This window comes from Rhinoraja longicauda, chromosome 29, assembly GCF_053455715.1.
Source record: "Rhinoraja longicauda isolate Sanriku21f chromosome 29, sRhiLon1.1, whole genome shotgun sequence".
NCBI lineage: Eukaryota > Metazoa > Chordata > Chondrichthyes > Rajiformes > Arhynchobatidae > Rhinoraja > Rhinoraja longicauda.
Window position 1 is genome coordinate 11,033,310 of NC_135981.1, and position 20,681 is coordinate 11,053,990.

At 47.0% G+C, this 20,681-nt stretch overlaps 1 protein-coding gene across 1 annotated transcript in view; it reads left to right on the top strand.

Moving 5' to 3' along the window:
- The window catches only part of LOC144607791 (integrin beta-3-like), a 59,960-nt gene extending 48,155 nt beyond the window's left edge, over positions 1-11,805 (top strand). Inside the window, exons 11-15 of the mRNA XM_078424866.1 lie at positions 3,493-3,712; positions 4,384-4,484; positions 5,202-5,321; positions 8,895-9,061; positions 10,207-11,805. Coding sequence (XP_078280992.1) covers positions 3,493-3,712; positions 4,384-4,484; positions 5,202-5,321; positions 8,895-9,061; positions 10,207-10,278 — 680 coding nt within the window. The 3' untranslated portion in view covers positions 10,279-11,805. The remainder of the gene's footprint in view (positions 1-3,492; positions 3,713-4,383; positions 4,485-5,201; positions 5,322-8,894; positions 9,062-10,206) is intronic.
- The last annotated feature ends 8,876 nt before the right edge of the window (positions 11,806-20,681 follow it).

Below are 20,681 nucleotides of genomic sequence, written 5' to 3' on the forward strand. Positions count from 1 at the left end.
GGGGGAAAAGCAGGTCTAGACAGGGCGTCAGCAACGGCATTAAGCTTACCCGCGACATGACGGACATCGGTGGTAAATTCGGAGATAGCGGTCAGGTGCCGCTGCTGGCGGGCCGACCATGGGTCAGACAATTTCAAAAAAGCAAATGTTAATGGCTTGTGGTCCGTAAATGCCACAAATGGGCGGCCCTCGAGGAAGTACCTGAAATGACGAACAGCTAAATAGAGAGCCAGAAGCTCTCGGTCAAATGCGCTATACTTCAGCTCGGCCGAATTTAGTTGCCGGCTGAAAAACGCTAAAGGCTGCCAACGGCCACCGACCTGCTGCTCCAGAACCCCGCCCACCGCCACGTCAGAGGCGTCAACCGTCAGGGCCGTGGGGGCGGAGGGTCTCGGATGGACCAACATGGTGGCGTCTGCCAAAGCTGCCTTAGCTGCTGTAAAAGCCGACTCAGCGGTCGGGGACCACAACAACTCTACCGGATTCCCTGCAAGGCATTGGAAGAGTGGGCGCATGACTCGCGCCGCTGCCGGAACGAATCTATGGTAGAAATTAACCATGCCTACGAACTCCTGTAGCCCTTTTACTGTGGTGGGCCTAGGAAATGCCCGGATAGCCTCCACCTTTTCGGGCAAAGGGGAGGCGCCGGCAGGGGTAATTCTGTGCCCTAGAAAATCAAGAGCAGGAAGGCCGAATTGACATTTGGAGGGCTGGAAGGAGCGGTGGTGTTTTCCAAAATCGATTTGGTGCGAGGATACCATCAGATTCCGGTGCGACCGGAGGACATACAGAAAACTGCAACAATTACTCCGTTCGGGTTGTTTGAATGGTTGCGTATGCCTTTCGGTTTAAAGAACGCGGCACAGGCTTTCCAGCCCAGATGAAAAATCCTGTAGGTGCGGTATGGGGTAGCGATCAGCCGTGGTGACAGCATTGAGACGCCGATAATCGCCACATGGTCTCCACCCCCCAGATGCTTTGGAGACCATGTGTAACGGCGAGGCCCACGGGCTGTCAGACTGACGGACAATTCCCATTTCCTCCATTTTCCTGAACTCCGCCCTTGCAACCACCAGTTTGTCTGGCGGTAGTCTCCTGGCCCGAGCGAAAACGGGAGGGCCTTCGGTGCGGATGTGATGGACCACACCGTGCTTAGCCGAAGACGTGTCAAAACGTTGGACGAGCAGCTCCGGAAACTCTGCCAGAATCGCAGCATACGAGTCGGGGGCCGCGACGACGGCCTGGACAGTAGGGCTGGGCGAGGAGGCGATTGTCGGAGCGACGTGCTCATCTTCGGCGGAGGGTCGGAGGTCGTTACCGCGGACATCAGGAAGCAGTGAAAAAGCCCAGAGAAAATCTGCGCCCAGGATCGCTTGTTTGACGTCGGCTATGATGAATGGCCATTCGTACGTGCGGAGGCCTAACACAAGGGACATCTTCCGTGTACCGAAAGTGCGAATTGGGCTGCCATTAACCGCGATGAGGGTGGGACCTGTCTTACCCGATCTGGTTTCGAGGTCTGTCGGGGGCACTATGCTGACGATGGCTCCCGTGTCTACCAAAAATTCTGTGTCCGTGAATCGATCATGGACATAGAGGCGCCGGTTCTGGCCAATCGTAACTGCCCCTATGTACGATTGGCCGAGGCATTTCCCGCGAAGGTACAAGGCAAACGACAGTTGCGGGATTCGTTACCCCATCGTAGGTGATAATAGCACCAGCCGCGCTTGTGCGGATCTTTTTGGCGGGCTTTCTGAGAATTGGCGGGAGACATGGCGCCATCTTGCCGTCGCTGTGGCGTGGTCACTGATGTCGAGACTTTGTTGATCGAACCACTCGCCTTGTTTTTTGCCGCTATGAGCGCGTCCGCTTTCGCTGCATATGCTTCGGGGTCCTTAAAAGAACAATCCGTGAGCAGCAGTCGGACATCCTCGGGAAGTTTCTCGCGGAATGCCTGCTCGAACATAGGGCAATCCGTATGCTCACCGGCTAGCATCATCATTTCGGCCATGAGGACGGGAGGCAGTTGGTCTCCAAGATCCGGTAGGTGCAGAAGTTTTGCCGCACCACCATGCTTATTAAACCCGAAGGTTCGCAGTAATACTTTCTTCATGGCCTCGTACTTGTTTTCCGCAGGTGGATTCACGATGAACCGCATCACGCGCTTGGTTGTGTCCGGCGATAGAGCGCTGACGAGGTAGAAGTACTTCGTGGATTCGTCCGACACCTTCTTTATATGAAATTGAGCCTCGGCGTGGATAAACCAAGCTTGCGGTGCGTGCGTCCAAAACAACGGTAGATGAACGCCTGCCGCGCTTGACTCCGGTGTGCCCTGCTCGGTCATCGTCAACGAGGCGTCGGGTTCCTGCTCAGTCAGTGATCGTCCAGATCACGTCGGGGTCACCAATATGGCGAGTCCGAAACTTGTTGGTTGTAAGAGGAGTTTATTGCAGCCGCAATATTCGGATACAGAGTTAAACAACAAGGTAAAGGACAACCAATACAAACTTACTGTCTTCCTTGAAGACTTCGCCGAACTGACTCAATCGGGCGCCAAACGCGCACATGACATCGCTGGCCAATCAGTGATGTCGCTCTCTGGACCAATCCCTATGGTCGCGTTCCCACGTGACCTCGCTGGCCAATCCGAGGGTTCGACGACCTGGACCATTCTCTATGGTCGCTACACCTTAATTGTAACTTGCTGAAGAGGAATAAGTGACTTGGGATCTGTCATTCCCAAAGCCTTCCACTATCATTGTCAAGTCTGGGTCTAATGTCACTAATTAACAGAGATTAATTGCCCTGATTAGTCAGTACCACCATTATAATTGTATTGTGGAACTGTTGGCTCGGTAGAAGACAAATTGAATAGGCCGTGGTCTTTGATCATCATCTCATCGCTGTGTTCTCTCCCGTACATTTTCTCACACTCCCTTGCTCATGTCACTTTCCTTCTCTTACTTTGTTATTCCTTCTATCTCTGCTTGTTCGCATTTCTCTAATCTTCCCCCTTCCTCGTAGATCATGGAGCAGTACAGCACAGGAACAGGGCCTTCAGCCCACAATGTTCATGCCAAGCATGATCTCCTTTGCCCGCATTCCCTGTATATACATGTGCCTGTCTAAAATCCTTTTAAAAGTCACAACTTTATCTCGTGTAATCAGTGAGGGAAGGCGCGAAAGAAGGGCGTGTGAGGGAGAGATGAGGGTGGAAGGTGAGGAACGACAGAAGAGGGAGAGATATGGGTGGGGGTGAGGGGTGACAGAAAGGAGAGAGGGAGGGTGAGAGAGAGAGAGCAGAAGGGTGAGGTGAAGGGAGAGAGAGATGAGGGAGGGGGTGAAAGTGAGGGGTGAGGGCAGGCATTGGGGGCCGACGATGGGCAGGAGTTTGAGGGAGGGGTGGTGGGTGTGGAGTGAGGGTGAGCTGTGTGTGCAGGCAGATGTTGTTCATGGGAGCACCACTGACCAGGGCTGTGTGTCTCACCGCAGGCAATGGCCAGTGTCAGTGTGGAGAGTGCAGGTGCCTGCCGGACTGGACGGACAGTTTCTGCAACTGTAGCACGAAGACTGGGAGCTGCCGGCCTCCTGTGGGGTCCATATGTCACGGCCGGGGCGATTGTCAGTGCGGGAAGTGCTTTTGTAAAGATGGGGCTTTCGGCGACCAGTGTGAGAAGTGCCCTACCTGTCCCGATGCCTGCACCTTCAAGAAGTAAGTGTCTCCATTCCTGCACTCTCCCCATGCCTTCCTCCCTCTCCCCATCTCCCTCTCTCCCCATCCCTCCCTCTCCCCATTTCCCCCTCTCCCCATTTCCCCCTCTCCCCATTTCCCCCTCTCCCCATTTCCCCTTCTCCCCATCCCTCCCTCTCCCCATCCCCTCCCTCACTCAATCTCCCCCTCTCTCCATCCCTCTCCCCATCCATCCCTCTCCCCATCCCTCCCCCCTCTCCATCCCTCCCTCACCCCATCTCTCCCTCTGTCCATCACTCCCTCTCCATCCCTCCCTCTCCCCATCCCTCCCTTTCCCCATCCCTCCCTTTCCCCATCCCTCCCTCTCCCCATCCCTCCCTCTCCCCATCCCTCCCTCTCCCCATCCCTCCCTCTCCCCATCCCTCCCTCTCCCCATCCCTCCCTCTCCCCATCTCCCCCTCATCCCATCTCCCCCTCTCTCCATCTCTCTGTCGCTCCATCTCTCCCTCACCCCATCTCCCCATCTCCCCCTCACTCCATCCCTCCCTCCCTCATCACTAATCTGCCGCCCCCCAACCTCGGTACCTGATCGCAGCCAGGACCAATGGGAAGAATCCATGAAAACACTTGGTGTGTTCTTGTCATGCCTGTGTAACGCGTGTGCTTCCCATTCCTCCCCCCTCCTCTCACAGGCAATGCGTGGAGTGCAAGGTGTTTGACACGGGCGAGCTAAAGGACGAGGGCAAGTGTGAGAAGGTGTGCAGGGATCAGATCCGTTTTGTGGAGACCGTGGGTAAGTGTGTGGGTTGGCAGTGCTGTTAGCCCTGCCCCAGCCCTGCCTTGTGCCTGAGGCTTGGGAGAGGAACAGCGATCGCCTGGTGTCAGGTCCCTGCCTGCCCTAATCCAATCCAAGGCCATTCATTAATCACAATCCAGCCAACATGAAACACGCTGAAAGCTCAGCCTGGAACAGCAAGTCCTGAGCTGTTCTAGAAACATAGAAACATAGAAAATAGGTGCAGGAGTAGGCCATTCGGCCCTTCGAGCCTGCACCGCCATTCAATATGATCATGGCTGATCATCCAGCTCAGTAACCTGTACCTGCCTTCTCTCCATACCCCCTGATCCCTTTAGCAAAAAGGACCAAATCTAACTCCCTCTTAAATATAGCCTGGATTTGTAAAGCATGCAGCGACTCTGATAACCCAAATATTTAATAGCAATACACAGATACAACATAGAGGTAAGACCTTCAACCCACCACCTCTACACCAACCACCAACTACCCATTTTTACTCATGTTCAGTCTGAAGAAGGGTTCCGATCCAAAATATCATCTATTCCTTTTTTCCCAGAGATGTTGCCTGACCCGCTGAGTTACACCATCTGCAGTTCCTTCCTACACATTTTTACACTAATCCTACCCTAACACATTTTGAGTTTGTTTGTTCAGCATTTCACTCTGAGTTGCACCGTCTGATTTTTTTTGTTTGTGCTTATCACTCGGTAGACATGAAAACCAAGGATGGTGTCATCTGCAGCTACAAAGACCAGAACGGCTGCATCGTTCACTTTGGTTATCACGAAGAAACAAATGGAAAATCCATTCTGTCGGTTATTAAGGATCCAGGTTTGAAAAGCAATTATTCTTTGAGTTGGATTGATCTGCTTTATCTGTTTAGTTACTTGAATTTTCTCTGTTTTGCTGGTATCTAATGCACATGGGGTGCATCATAGATTCCTGAAATCATAGTTTTCAGGATGCTGTGAATCTGCAGTTGAAAATCGCTCGAGCCACTCCCATGCACTTTCCCCCAAAGTTGCCCACAATCATCTTGTTGAGACCCAGAAATGCACAAGTGAGCGTATCTCCCAGACAGTTGCATGTTGGGAAGGCAGGAGAGAGTGTTGTGGATCGGGAGTTGCAAGTGATACTCTAATCCCTGCTGTTTCGGTATAACATTAGCAACCCTGCAATCCACTGTTGCTGCCCCTGTAGGTAGTGAGTGATTCACAATTGCACCTAATCCTAGACCTTCTGGTCCATAGTTTGCCTCCTCATTGAGTCATAAAACCCTTCCCCCATGTTGCCTATCTTTAGCTGTCTCTTCCTTCCTTGGGTTCCTGATAGCTAACCATTCAACTTCACATGTTTAAAATGTTTTGGCGTCCAGTTAGTGTTCCATGCTTGTCTTTTCCAATAGCAGCTGTTTTTCCAAGACATTTACTGCTTGTTTCTCATAAGTACACAAGTACTTTCCATATTTTTTCCTGGTGTTAACAGAATCTTGCTCCTCATATGAATCCCCTTTTCTGTTGTACATTTTCTGTGGTTTCAACAGTCAGTGACTTTGGAACCACCGCCTTCTTCCTAGAAAGGAAACCGTTTAGCTTGTCCCCAAGCTCCCTTCTATCTTCGAAGATAGACACAAAATGCCAGAGGAACTCAGTGGGGCAGGCAGCGTCTCTGGATAGAAGGAATGGGTGGCTTTTCGGATCGAGACCCTTCTTCAGACTGACATTTCGGGTCGTGACCCTTCTTCAGACAGTCTCGACCCAAAACGTCACCCATTCCTTCTATCCAGAGATGCTGCTTGTCCTGCTGGGTTACTCCAGCATTTTGTGTCTATCTTCGGTTTAAACCAGCATCTGCTGTTCCTTCCTACAACACCTCCTCAATTTCTTCCACTGCTCTGTGGTTGCATTGTCTTCTCATTACTACTTCAGTTTGCTCCTTCTGTGTGTCGTTAATCACCTACTGCATCTCTTCATGTCAATACCTTGGATGTTTTCTGATCTCATTATGTAATTACTCTAAACCAAAGTATGTTGCAGTCAGTCTTGGTTCCTGTAACACCCTGCAATTATCATACTTCATCTACCAGAACTCTTTCCCTCCTGGTTGTTCCAAGGACATTAACACTTGAGAAAGATTTGCTGCACATATATCAAAGTCCCTCGTTCATCTACCCGAGCATTATGTTAGTCTCAGCCTACAGTAGAAAACATAAGGTCTCTTCTTTCACACCTTGTCTCTTGTTTCTGTTGTACGTTTTTTATTTGGAACATAGAACAGTGTGGCGCAGGAACGAGCCCTTCTGCCCACAATGTCTGTGCCAAACATGGTACCAAGACCATCCCTTATCTGCCTGCACATAATCCATATCCTGCCATTTCCTCCATATCCACATGCCTATCCAAAAGTCTCTTAAATGCCACTATTGCATCCGCTTCGACCAGCGGCCCCTGCAGCACATTCCATGCACACCACCTTCTGTGTTTAAAAACGTGCCCCGCACATCTCCTTTAAACTTTACCCCTCGCACCTTACAGCTCTGCCCTTTAGTATCTGACATTTCCAGCCTGGGGGACAGGTTGTGACTGCACGCCCTGTCTATGGTGTCATCATTGTATACACTTAAGTAGGTCTCCCCTCAGCCTCCGTCCGGTGTTCCAGAGAAAATAATCCAACTTCTACAATAAACATTCAACAATGTTTCAACTGCCGAGTGCTATGCAGTTTATTCTTTCTTTTTAGAACATCATCCTTAATCAATATCGCATTCTCATTTGTTTTTCTCTCTGTCATTCTAAATACAGTTTGAAACTCTATTCCGGCACCCTAAGGATCTGAGCAAATCACAGAAATCGTCCCCGATCGCCCTCCCATAGCTCTTCTTCTTTAACACTGTTCATTTAGTCTCCGGCTTACACAGTGGTTGCGTGAACTGTCCATAACGCAAAGTTTCTTTTAGTTGGAGAATTTATCTGCTGAGTTTGCAAAAGTAGGTTGATTAGCTGCTGATTAGCATGGACCTTAGTTATAGACAATAGACAATAGGTGCAGGAGGATGCCATTCAGCCCTTCGAGCCAGCACCGCCATTCAATGTGATCATGGCTGATCATTCTCAATCAGTACCCCGTTCCTGCCTTCTCCCCATACCCCCTGACTCCGCTATCCTTAAGAGCTCTATCTAGCTCTCTCTTGAATGCATTCAGAGAATTGGCCTCCACTGCCTTCTGAGGCAGAGAATTCTACAGATTCACAACTCTCTGACTGAAAAAGTTTTTCCTCATCTCAGTTCTAAATGGCCTACTCCTTATTCTTAAACTGTGGCCCCTTGTTCTGGACTCGCCCAACATTGGGAACATGTTTCCTGCCTCTAACGTGTCCAACCCCTTAATAATCTTATACGTTTCGATAAGATCTCCTCTCATCCTTCTAAATTCCAGTGTATACAAGCCTAGTCGCTCCAGTCTTTCAACATATGATAGTCCCACCATTCCGGGAATTAACCTAGTAAACCTACGCTGCACGCCCTCAATAGCAAGAATATCCTTCCTCAAATTTGGAGACCAAAACTGCACATAGTACTCCAGGTGCGGTCTCACTAGGGCCCTGTACAACTGCAGAAGGACCTCTTTGCTCCTATACTCAACTCCTCTTGTTATGAAGGCCAACATTCCATTGGCTTTCTTTACTGCCTGCTGTACCTGCATGCTTCCTTTCAGTGACTGATGCACTAGGACACCCAGATCTCGTTGAAGTTGAAGGTAGATCTCAGTAAGATCTTAGTTACAATTAGGTAATTAGTAAAGATCTGTACTACAGATTCAAAACCACTGGAGTTGGCAGAGGTCAGAATGCCAGACTAGAGAGTTTCAACCTGTAAGCAGCAACGCAAAATATTCAGAGATAAAACCACAATGTGCTGGAGGAACTGAGTGGGTCAGGAAATGGACATGTGATGGTTCGAGTTGGGATTCTTCAGTCTGAAACACCCTTATCCATTTCCCTCCACAGTTGCTGCCTGACCCGCTGAGTTGCTCCAGCACTTTGTGTGCTGCTCAAGATTCCAGCATCCGCAGTGCCACTAAATATTAAGACATGATCTTTGGCCTTTTGTGAACCAGGTCTTTACAACCATGCTGTGATCCTTTATGGTGGCATGTGCCCGAGTTCATTAAGCTGAGTATTTACGCAGTAAGCACTACTGTAGACTTAGGTTCATGGATCCATTGTTACTTCGCACTGGCGTCTGCAACTTAATGAATTATACTTGATTTTACTGTAGTTAATGTATTTTTGGTATTCCTGCTGCCTCCAGCTTCTTTAGATTTTGCAGAGCTTGAAAGAGAAGTTGGTATCCAGTGGCTGTAGAGGATGATGTATTAATGCAGGTTGTATCATTTTCTGACTAGAGTGCCCGACCACAGTGAACCCACTGTACATTGTCCTGCCTTTGATGGGCATCATCCTCATCCTGGGCCTGGTGGCCTTGCTGATTTGGAAGCTACTGGTCACCATCCATGACACGAAGGAGTTTGCAAAGTTTGAAGCAGAACGAGCCAAGGCAAAATGGGATACGGTAAGGACGGGGTTCAGACCCGTTAACTTCGGTCACGTCACACTGCGGGCAATGCGACGATCAACACTGGGGTGGACTGGTGCAGGAACTGCAATGCTGCTACAGCAAACTAAATCAGCGAGTGAGCTTCTTCGAGCATCAGCCCACAGCACAAAGGAGCCTACAGGTTCTCTCAACTGCCACCTTTCCTGCAGGTGGTTGCAGCTCAGAAGTAATTGTGTAGTTTTCACTGGTTGCGAGAGGCTGCTCGATCCCTCCACTGCCACTGAACTGTCAGACGTGTGGTTCAACTTCTAATGCCAGATGAGTAAAACGTTCCTCCAAATAAATAATATGAAGATAAACTTGCAGCATCTGTGCCCAAACTCTGGGATCTATCTACAGACTCCAGCTCTCTCCCTGATAACAATCCAAAACTGAAGTAGTCCTTTCACAGCTTTGGTGTAAGGCTGAGACAAGATGACCACAAAATTATCACCCTACTTTACATCCAGCTCAGCTCGTAGAATGTAAAACATAGACAAGAGAACAGTACAGGAATGGGCCCTTCAGACCGTGATGTTTGTGCTGAACCTGATGCCAATAAAACTGATTTCATCTGCCTATACATGATCCCTTTATTCCTTGCACTTCCATGTGCCTGTCTCGAAGCCTCGTAAAAGTTATCTATCCAGTTAAGCCACTTAACCAGGAATTCCATGGTACATAAGATGAGTCTGAAGAAGGGTCCTGACCTAAAACGTCACCTATCCATGTTCCACAGTGATGCTGCCTGGCCCGCTAAGTTACTCCGGCACTTTGTGTCTTTTTTTTTAGGTATTCCACTTCCCCAAAACTACTTGCAGCTGAAATAGAAACAATGTAGGTCAGGCAGCATCTGGAGAGAAGAGGAACGGAGTTAATGTTCCGGGTCTGTTTTCATTTCAGCCTTTCAGGATCTGCGGTGCTCTATTTTCAGTGGCAGTTTGGGTCACCTGCTACTGCAATCAGTCAACCTTCAGTAGTGCAGTTCCTGCACCAAGTCGGCACAGTTGTTCCACCAGGCAGGTGCCCAGTGTGGGGAGTGACAGGGGCACACCTCTGTAGGTGAGTCAGGTAATCAGGAGGTACAAGCTCACCACGTTCTCGAACTTGTCTCATTTCAGGTGAACAACCCACTGTACCAAGGGCCAACATCAACCTTTACCAACCTCACCTACAGCGGCAAGACGGACTGAAGGAGCGTCGGCGAGGGAGCTTCCAACGGCTTAGGCTGAGCACAAAAACCAAGGGGCTTGGGAACTTATTTTTCAATATGGTGGCATTTCTTCACTGGCCTGCGATCAACTACACACGGCAACAATTGCACCTTTCAAACCCATCTTTAGCTGCACTGGACTGCTAGACCATACTGCACCTGGTCGCCTGTGCCAGGAGGTCTGAGACCCTTTCTAACCAGTGCCTTAAGCACTTAACTCGGGTTTGGTGATAACTAATCATTGCTCCTGTTAACCGTAAGAGATAAATGCAGTTTGCTTCCCGTTCCTGAAGGTTGGGCTGGACAGAGCAAAGCATATAACTATTGGCACGGTTTAAGAGCATTGCGAAATGGATCAGATTAACAATTAGTTCTAGCAGCAGTCTGGTGGAGGCAGATTCAATAGTCATTTTCAGTAGATCATTGAATGTATATATTTTTTTGATGCAAGGAACTTCCGCAGGGCTGTAAGGAAAAGAGCAGTGTTACTAGTTTCAAAGGGAACAGCATGAATTTAATGGGTTGAATGGCCGGTATAACAGCAAAGTCCCTTCATTCTGAGTACAGACCAGAAGGTCTCCAGACTACTTGTTAATGAGTGTTGAGTTTGATACTTATTTGGATTTCCCAATTGGGCTTCAGAGGGGTGGGGATAGACACAAAATGCTGGAGTAACTCAGCTGGTCAGGCAGCATCTCTGGAGAGAAGGAATGGGTGATGTTTCTGGTCGGGACCCTTCTTCGGGTTGCTCCTTCAGAGGGGTGGGGTTTAGGGAGGAGGGAGAACAAGACTGCCGGCCACCATGGGCATTGAGTGTGCTGATGACAGCAGAGGGCTCCAACATGCTCTGCTCAGGGGAAGGGGGATGTTGGTTCACTATGTTTGATCATCTGAAAGAGCACAAGGAGGATCTTTGGTCTTTGGAGCCTGGTCTCCTCAAGACTTTGCCAATTTTAGGGACAGAAAGGAGAAAGTGAATGGATCTATCAGGGCCTGGAAGCTGAAATAGTTATTTTCCCAAATTCATAGCTGAGTGCCAGTGCAGATGTGGTGGGAACTGCACATTTGACTATTTCAGGTGCTGGATCTTCACTCCCATTTGATCAAGTCCCTCCCCAAACACTGGAGAGTGTTGATCTGCACTCAGGAATATTGCTCAATGCAGCAGTGACTGCTGAATGCTGCCCCATTCACATTCCTCCTGATGGCGGCTGAAGGGCAGAAGACACTGCCCCTGGGTGGTGTGAGCTGTGCTGGGGTAAGGCGGTCAGGCTGGTGACGTTGGTATCCCCCCCCCCCTCTGGGCCCCCCTTTAGTTTAGTTTATTGTCACATGTTCCAAGGTACAGTGAAAAGCCATTGTTGCGTGCTTTCCATACAGCAGAAAGACAATACACGGTTATAATCGAGCCTTTCAGTGTATGAATACATGATAAGGGAATAACATTCAGTGCAAGATAAATCCAGTAAAGTCCGATCAAACATAGTCCCCTTGGTGCATCCTTGTCTAACCAGGTTGAAGGGAGGGAGGGAGGGAGCAGAGAATTGACAGTTCTGGCGACATACCGACGCTTCTTGCTAAATCCAGGCGTGTTGGTGTAGAAACAATGGGAGTTAAAACCGGAAACAAATGTGGCGGCACGGTAGCGCAGCGGTAGAGTTGCTGCTTTACAGCGAATGCAGCGCCGGAGACTCAGGTTCAATAGTCATTTTCAGTAGATCATTGAATGTATATATTTTTTTGATGCAAGGAACTTCCGCAGGGCTGTAAGGAAAAGAGCAGTGTTACTAGTTTCAAAGGGAACAGCATGAATTTAATGGGTTGAATGGCCGGTATAACAGCAAAGTCCCTTCATTCTGAGTACAGACCAGAAGGTCTCCAGACTACTTGTTAATGAGTGTTGAGTTTGATACTTATTTGGATTTCCCAATTGGGCTTCAGAGGGGTGGGGATAGACACAAAATGCTGGAGTAACTCAGCTGGTCAGGCAGCATCTCTGGAGAGAAGGAATGGGTGATGTTTCTGGTCGGGACCCTTCTTCGGGTTGCTGCACTGTAAGGAGTTTGTACGTTCTCCCCGTGACCTGCGTGGGTTTTCTCCGAGATCTTCGGTTTCCTCCCACACTCCAGGTATGTAGGTTAATTGGCTGGGTAAATGTTTAAAAAAATTGTCCCTAGTGGGTGTAGGATAGTGTTAATGTACGGGGATCGCTGGGCGGCACGGACTTGGTGGGCCGAAAAGGCCTGTTTCCGGCTGTATATATATGATATGATATGATATGAGCAGGTTCTGGAATATTATCAGTTACTTTCATTCCTGATTATTGACTGCTATGTAAAATGCCATTAAAACGTTTGTGTCTGCCTAGTCAGCCTCTTGATCACTTGGGAGTGGTGGAAGGAGTACAGCTGATTCACTTGACAAAGTACACACTGGTTTGGTTCTGACGGCCACTGTGGCAATCAGCAGTCACGGTCTGCCGCTGGTTCCTGACTAACAATTGCCTGTGGGAAGAACACTGTAAACGCAAGACTGCAACATTGAGCAGCATTTACTCGGCATCTTGGACATGGATAAAAGTAAAAACACAAGGAACTGCAGGTGCTGGTTTGCCCCCCCAAAAATCACAAAGTGCTGGAGTAAGCCAGCAGGTCAGGCAGCATCTCTGGAGAACATGGGAGATGGATGTAACGCAAGCACCGTGTTTAAGAGATTTGTTCGGCCTCTACTCAAACTGGGGTGCATTCAAAACTAATCAGCAGAAATGTTATTTGGATTGTTAAGTAAGTTAAATGTAAATCATAACTTGTAGTACAGGGATATGCAGTAGGTTTGAGTGATGCTTGGAAACAGGCCCTTCGGCCCAACTTGCCCACGCCGGCCAACGTGTCCCATCTATACTGGTCCCACCTGCCTGCATTTGGCCCATATCCCTCTAAAACCCATATCCCTCTAAACCTGTCCTATCCATGTACCTGTCCAAATGTTTCTTAAACATTGTGATAGTCCATGCCTCAACTACCACCTCTGGCAGCTTGTCCCATACACTCACCAACCTTTGTGCGAAAAAAATTACCCCTCGGGTTCCTATTAAATCTCAAAGCTCCCAGCCACAGGTCTTGTGTATCCAGTTTCTGCCTGAACCAGCAAGTTCTAGTGATGGGTCATCAGTTTAGTTTTTCTCTCTCTACAGATGCTGCCTGAGCTGTTGAGTGTTGCAAGCATTCTCCTTTATTTCAGATCTTCTGCAGCTGCAGTGTTTGTTTCTCACGGTTCCAGCACGGTTGCTTCTCCTGCCTCTCCTCAGTCCTCATTCTTCCCCCACGCCTCCTTAGTCAGATCGGTTGCAATTAGCAGTCTTTCTCCACCCTCTCTCAGCTGACTCAGACACACTGTGCATCACAGCCTCTCTCTGCCTTCACCCAGCCACAAATGTTCTTTCCCAATCTCTTCGCCCATGGCTACTGGGTATTTCCAGCATTTCTGCTCTTATTTCAGATTTCCAACACCTGCAATTTCATTTTTGCTTTTCCACAGCTTTAAGTTGAGAAGGTCAAGATGTGAAGGAGATGTACAAGGAAAGCTTTTTTAACACCGAGAGTAATGGGTGCCTGAAACGTGCCCTCTCAGAGATGGTGTTGGGTTGGTGATATACGAGAGTGGCGTTTAAGAGACCTTTAGATAAATGCATGGATATGGAGGGATATGGTTCACATGCAGGCAGAGGAGATTAGTTTTACAAGGCATTATGTTCGGCATGGACGTTGTGAACTGAATGGATTGCTCTTGTGCTGATCTATTCTATATTCTACGATAGAGAATGATTGATTCCTTTATCGAAGTGTCAAAGGATAGCCAGGTTAGTAGCCACAGGGCTTAGTATAATATCATCCATCAATTCCTATCTCCTGCCACTTACCAAGTGCAGCCTAGGAAGTGTAAGGCATCCAAGATAAAGAGAACCAAACAGGTGTGTTTTTATTTTCTGTGTCTTGCAGAAATGACTGTACAAAATGCAAGAATTTATTTGCATAAATGCAAGAATTTATTTGAGATTAAAATCAGACGGTGGTTTTTCTATGGGTAAACAGCTTATCAAGTACATCGGCTGGGATGCAGAAAGCAGCACATTGAGCATCATGGTACACTGCTGCGTGTGGGCGTGGTTTCAGAGGCTTATCAACATTTGGCTTGATTGTTACTAGGAACAGACACTGATTACATACACAAAGGAAATTTAACACACCAGCTATGTTGCACTGACATGCGTTGGTGCAGGTCTAACCTCACACCACAACAGGATGTGGATTAATACCGGGGCCAGGAACTGCTGAATCAGAATACAAAGGTTATCGGGTTTACGGGCCCTTGACTGTTTTCCTTAGTGTCTGGGCAGTTAGTGATTCACAGTTGAAGTATGGAAAGCAGCATATTTAGCCCAATATCATCATGGTGTGAGTTGGAAGGATATTCTAAATAGTACAAATACTAATGGTTCAATGGTGTTGGAAAGAACTGCAGATGCTGGTTTAAATCGAAGATAAACACAAAATGCTGGAGTAACTCAGCAGGACAGGCAACATCTCTGGAGAGAAGGAATGGGTGACGTTTCGGGTCAAGACCCTTAGAAACATACAAAATAGGTGTAGAAGTAGGCCATTTGGTCCTTCGAGCCAGCATCGCCATTCAATATGATCGTGGCTGATCATCTAAAATCAGTCCCCCGTTCCGGCTTTTTCCCCACATCCTTGATTCCCTTAGCCCTAAGAGCTAAATCTAACTCTCTTGAAAACGTCCAGTGAATTGGCCTCCACTGCCTTCTGTGGCAGAGAATTCCACAGATTCATAACTCTGTGGGTGAAAAAGAATTTCCTCATCTCAGTCTTAAAAGGCCTACCCCCTATTCTTAATCTGTGATCCTTGGTTCTGGACTCCCCCAACATCGGGACCATTTTTTCTGCATCTACCTTGTCTAATCCTCTAAGTATTTAATGTTTCTATAAGATCCCCTCTCATCCGTCTAAATTCCAGCAAATACAAGCCCAGTCGACCCATTCTTTCATCATATGTCAGTCCCGCCATCCCGGGAATTAAACTGGTGAACCTACTTTGCACTCCCTCAATAGCAATAACATCCTTCCTCAAATTAGGAGACCAAAATTGCACACAATACTCTAGGTGCGGTCCCACCATCCCACCAGGGCCCTGTACAACTGCAGTAGGACCTGCTTGCTTCGAAACTCAAATCCTCTCGCAATGAAGGTCAACATGCCATTAGTTTTCTTCATTGCCTGCTGTACCTGCATGCTTACTTTCAGTGACTGATGTACAAGCACACCCAGATCTCGTTGCACCTCCCCTTCTCCTAATCTGATACCATTCAGATAATAATCTGCCTTCCTGTTTTTGCCACCAAAGTGGATAACCTCACATTTATCCACATTATACTGCATCTGCCATGCTTCTGCCCACGCACCTAACCTATGCAAGTCACCCTGCAGCCTCATAGCATCCGCCTTGCAGCTCACACTGCCGTCCAGCTTTGTGTCATCCGCAAACTTAGAGATGTTACATTTAATTGCCTCGTCTAAATCATTAACATATATTGTAAATAACTGGGATCCCAGCACCGAGCCTTGCAGCACCCTAGTCACTGCCGCCATTTTGAAAAGGACCCGTTAATTCCTACTCTTTGCTTCCTGTCTGCCAACCAGTTCTCTATCCATAGTATAAGAAAATAACTGCAGATGCTGGTACAAATCGATTCATGTCAATACCCTACCCCCCAATGCCATGTGCTCTAATTTTGCACACTAATCTCTTGTGTGGGACCTTGTCAAAGGCTTTTTGAAAGTCCAGATACACCACATCCACTGGCTTTCCCTTATCCATTCTACTTGTTACATCCTCAAAAAATTCCAGAAGATTAGTCAAGCACGATTTCCCCATCATAAATCATGCTGACTTTGACCGAACCTATCACTGCTTTCCAAATGCGCTGCTATAACATTTTTAATAATCGACTCAAGCATCTTCCCCACTACCGATGTAAGGCTGGTCCATAATTCCGTTTTCTCTCTCCCTCCTTTCTTAAAAAGTGGAGTTACATTGGCTACCCTCCAGTCCACAGGAACTGATCCAGAGTCGAGAGAACATTTGAAAATGATCAGCAATGCATCCACGATTTCTAGGGCCACCTCCTTGAATACTCTGCGATGCAGACCATCAGGCCCTGGGGATCTATCTGCCTTCAGTCCCAACAGTTTACCTAACACCATTTTCTGACTAATGTGGATTCCCTTCAGTTCCTCCCTCCCACTAGATCCTCAGTCCCCTAGTATTTCCAGGAGTTTGTTTGTGTCTTCCTTTGAGAATCTATGCTATTAGCTGGTATAGTCAATTAGAGATATTATATTTTGTAGTAGTAAAGATGGTTTCTTTTGTTGTTTTAGCTAATATAAAATGGATGCTTATTTTAGTGGAAAGCAGTAAGATGGATGCTTGTGGCAGAAATGTTATCCTTGGGAACAGAATGTGTTTGTCCCTTTACGAGTGATAAGGAGTGTACAGAAGAGATCGGCTATTGTCCTCTCCCACTCTGTCTGACTGCGTGTACTGTGTATTGAAACAGTAAAGCAAGGTCATGCAGCTGCGAGATTGCTCGTCTATAGAGATAAGAAAGTTTCTTTCTTATTAGCAACTCCTTATTTGGGTGCGTGTGAAAGTAGGAAAAGTTTGAATCCACGCTAGGTAAATTGATGCGTTTCTCCAAATACATGTGACTTATATTAATGGTTTGGTTTTTGAGCATGTGACCTGTATCAATGATTTTGTCTTCTCTGTAACCATGGAAATTGTATTAGATGTGTAATTGGTCATTGTATTAGATGTGTAATTGGTCCTTGATTTCTTTTTGTCACACCTCTCTTTTTCTGTATAAAAAAGTAAACAATGGTGGAGAAGTTGTTCTTCCCCTCCCCTGAGTTGAGGTCTCTTCAGACACTAGTGTTGTGTCTGGAGATCTTCTCGGGAAGAACCCCATGGTGGAATAAATCTGATGTGCTAATCCAGTATCACGTGTGATTATTCAGACTGAAGGTAAAGAATTTGATTTAACACCTTAGTGAAGACAGAACCAAAGAACTCGTTTAACTGTTCTGCCACTTCCTTGTTTCCCCATTATAAGTTCACTAATTAACCCCTTAATTAACCCCTTTGTCCTCCTCTGTAGAGTTCAGAATTTCTCCCAGCCCTCTGGTTTGCTGCTTCATCTGGCCAATTTATATCCCTCTTCCTTGGAGTTAACACTATTCTTGACTACCCTCGTCAGCCACGGTTGAGCCGCCTTCCCAGTTTTATTTTCTCGCCAGACAGGGATGAACAATTTCTGGAGTTTTATATCTTTTATATATTCTTCTGGCTAACCCTTAATCTAATGTCTCGGGAGAAGGAAGAGGGAGCAACTTATTTTGTGAGGAAATCACACATTCTCTGATCAGAATTTCTTGCTATTACAATCATCCAACCTGTAAAGTTAGTAGACCCTGCCTCTACCTGGTCCGAACTGGGACCAGTTCTTGTCTTAAAATGTTTTGATCCATGTTTAAGAAATAAGGACAACGTAGACACAAGGAACCACGGATACTGGTTTACAAAACAAAAGACACAAAGTGATGGAACAAGGAAGGAAAGGCAAATGGATGTGAATTCACAAGAGAACATCCAAATTCTGAACTCATGATCAAGGGAAACACGTGATGCTGGTTGAGTTTGGGACTCTGCCATGAAGAATTGACGCTCTGATATTTAGCCTCCAACAACTCTCTTCCTTCTAGCTAGTGACTGCTCCCTGAGGTCCATTGCTTCAGCTTTACTGGAACGCCATGGTGCGGCACTCAATTGGGTGCTGAGTTGTAGGGATTCACTCACACCACACCTTTGGAATTCAGCACTTGGCTCCATGTTTGGACCATGGCTGCTTTTCAGAAGCAGCGTGATCCTCATGAAGTCCAAATGAAACACTGGTTAACTAATAAAGACACAAGGTGCTGGAGTAACTCAAGCAGCATCTCTGGAAAACATGGATAGGTGATGTTTCGGGTCGGGACCCTTTATCGCACTCAAGCAGGTCTGAAGAAGAGACCCGACTCGAAACGACACCTATCCATGTTCTCCAGGGATGTTGCCGGACCCACTAAGTTATTCCAGCACTTTGACTTTTTTTTTGAAAAACAACATCTGCAGTTTCTTGTATCTGCTGGTTTACTAGTTGTTGGTAAGTGGCACATGATAATTATGTGCACACTCTGTAAATCCTGCCGAATACACACTCTACACACATTACTCACTCCAATAAATATGTAGTAACCATTTTCTACATGTATTCCTTCCACAAAACACTACCCATTATGCAGTCTAGCCAGTGCAGGCTCGACATAGACTTTACACACTCCTCTCTAAACCTTGCACATGGTGCAGTCTTTAACCGGAAATATTAATTCTGTTTATCTCTCCAAAGATATTGAGTCAAGAGAGTCGTGAGTGTTTTATTCTCACATTATACATATATATAAATAAATACACACCTTTTTTTCGTTTATTATATTGTTTAGAGAGTACTATGTTTACATGTTTTGTTGTGTTGCTGCAAGTAAGAATTTCATTGTTCTTTCTGGGTCATATGAAAATATACACATACACACATATATATATATATATATATATATATATATACACATTAGACACAAAAAGCTGGAGTAACTCAGCGAGTCCGACAGCATCTCTGGAGAAAAGAAATAGGTGTCGTTTCGGGATGGAGACCATTCTTCAGACTGAGAGTCAGGTGAAAGGGAAAGAGAGATATAGACGGTGGTGTAGAGAGATGTAGAACAAATAAATGAAAGATATGCAAAAAAGTAGAGCAGGAGGAATCACAGAGCAGCAAGAGAGGAATCACAGAGCAGCAAGAACTCTCGTCGGAGAGAGAACTTTTTCAAAGTCAAGTCAAGTCAAGTTTATTTGTCACATACACATACACAATGTGCAGTGAAATGAAAGTGGCAATGCCTGCGGATTGTGCACAAAAACGAATTACAGTTACAGCATATAAATAAAGTTAATAAGTTACTATAGTGTAGACAAAAATTTAGTCTCTGGAGTTATAAAAGTTGACAGTCCTTGGATGTTTAGCCCTTCTGAAGTCCACAATCAGCTCCTTCGTTTTAGTGACATTCAAGAGGAGGCTATTGTCCTGACACCAGAGTGCCAGATCAGCCACCTCCTCCCGGTAGGCCTTCTCATCGTTGTTGGCGATCCGGCCTGCCACCAGTGTCATCAGCAAACTTGATGATGGAGTTTGAGCTGAACCTGGCCCCACAGTCATGTGTGTACAGGGAGTACAGTAGGGGGCTAAGGACGCAACCCTGGGGGGATCCTATGTTCAGGGTTAGGGAGCTAGATGTGTGTTCCCCCATCCTGACCACTTGGGGCCTGGTGGTGAGAAAGTCCAGGACCCAGGCACACAGAGGGGTGCTAAGCCCCAGTTCCAGCAGCTTCTCAACCAGTCTGCTGGGGACTATTGTGTTGAATGCTGAACTAAAGTCAATGAACAGCATCCTCACATAGCCCCCCTGGCTGTCCAGATGAGAGAGAGCGGTGTGCAGAACCTGGGAGACCGCATCATGAGGAGATTTCGCAGTGGAGCGGACGAAATGTGTAGGAAGGAACTGCAGATTGATTTATTCACAAAATGCTGGAGTAACTCAGCAGGTCCGGCAGCATCTCGGGAGAGAAGGAATGGGTGACGTTTCGGGTCGAGACCCTTCTTCAGACTGCAGATGCTGGTTTACACCGAAGATAGACAGAAAAAGCTGGAGTAACTCAGCGGGACAGGCAGCATCTCTGGAGAACGTTGTTGACTGCATTGCATTGACTGCAGTGTTTCCAATATTTTCTCTTTATATTTCAGATTTCCGTCATCTACATTTTTTTTTTTTTAGCTGTGCTTCACATCACATTTTCAGTGAAGATTTTAATGGCTTTTTTGTTCTGGGGGTACACTGACAGCTGCAGCTTCTAATTTGCCTCCAGTGGTGAAATGGTTAATCGCAAAGATACTAGAGGAACAAGATAGACCACTGGACCCGAAGAACCGTAGTACGTCACGGCGCCATTTTAGTAGGCAGAAATTTGCAGAAACATTTTAAAAGAAAAATATCAAAAATCTGGGAATTGATAGATGAGATATATTCTGCATTTTAATGGTGTGATCACACATACTGTTCCCCCAAAGCACTGATTACACTGCGAGAGGCAGAGCGAACGGCGGGTTTTGCCTACTAAAATGGCGGACGTTACGCTCCTTTGCACAGACGATTTCAACGG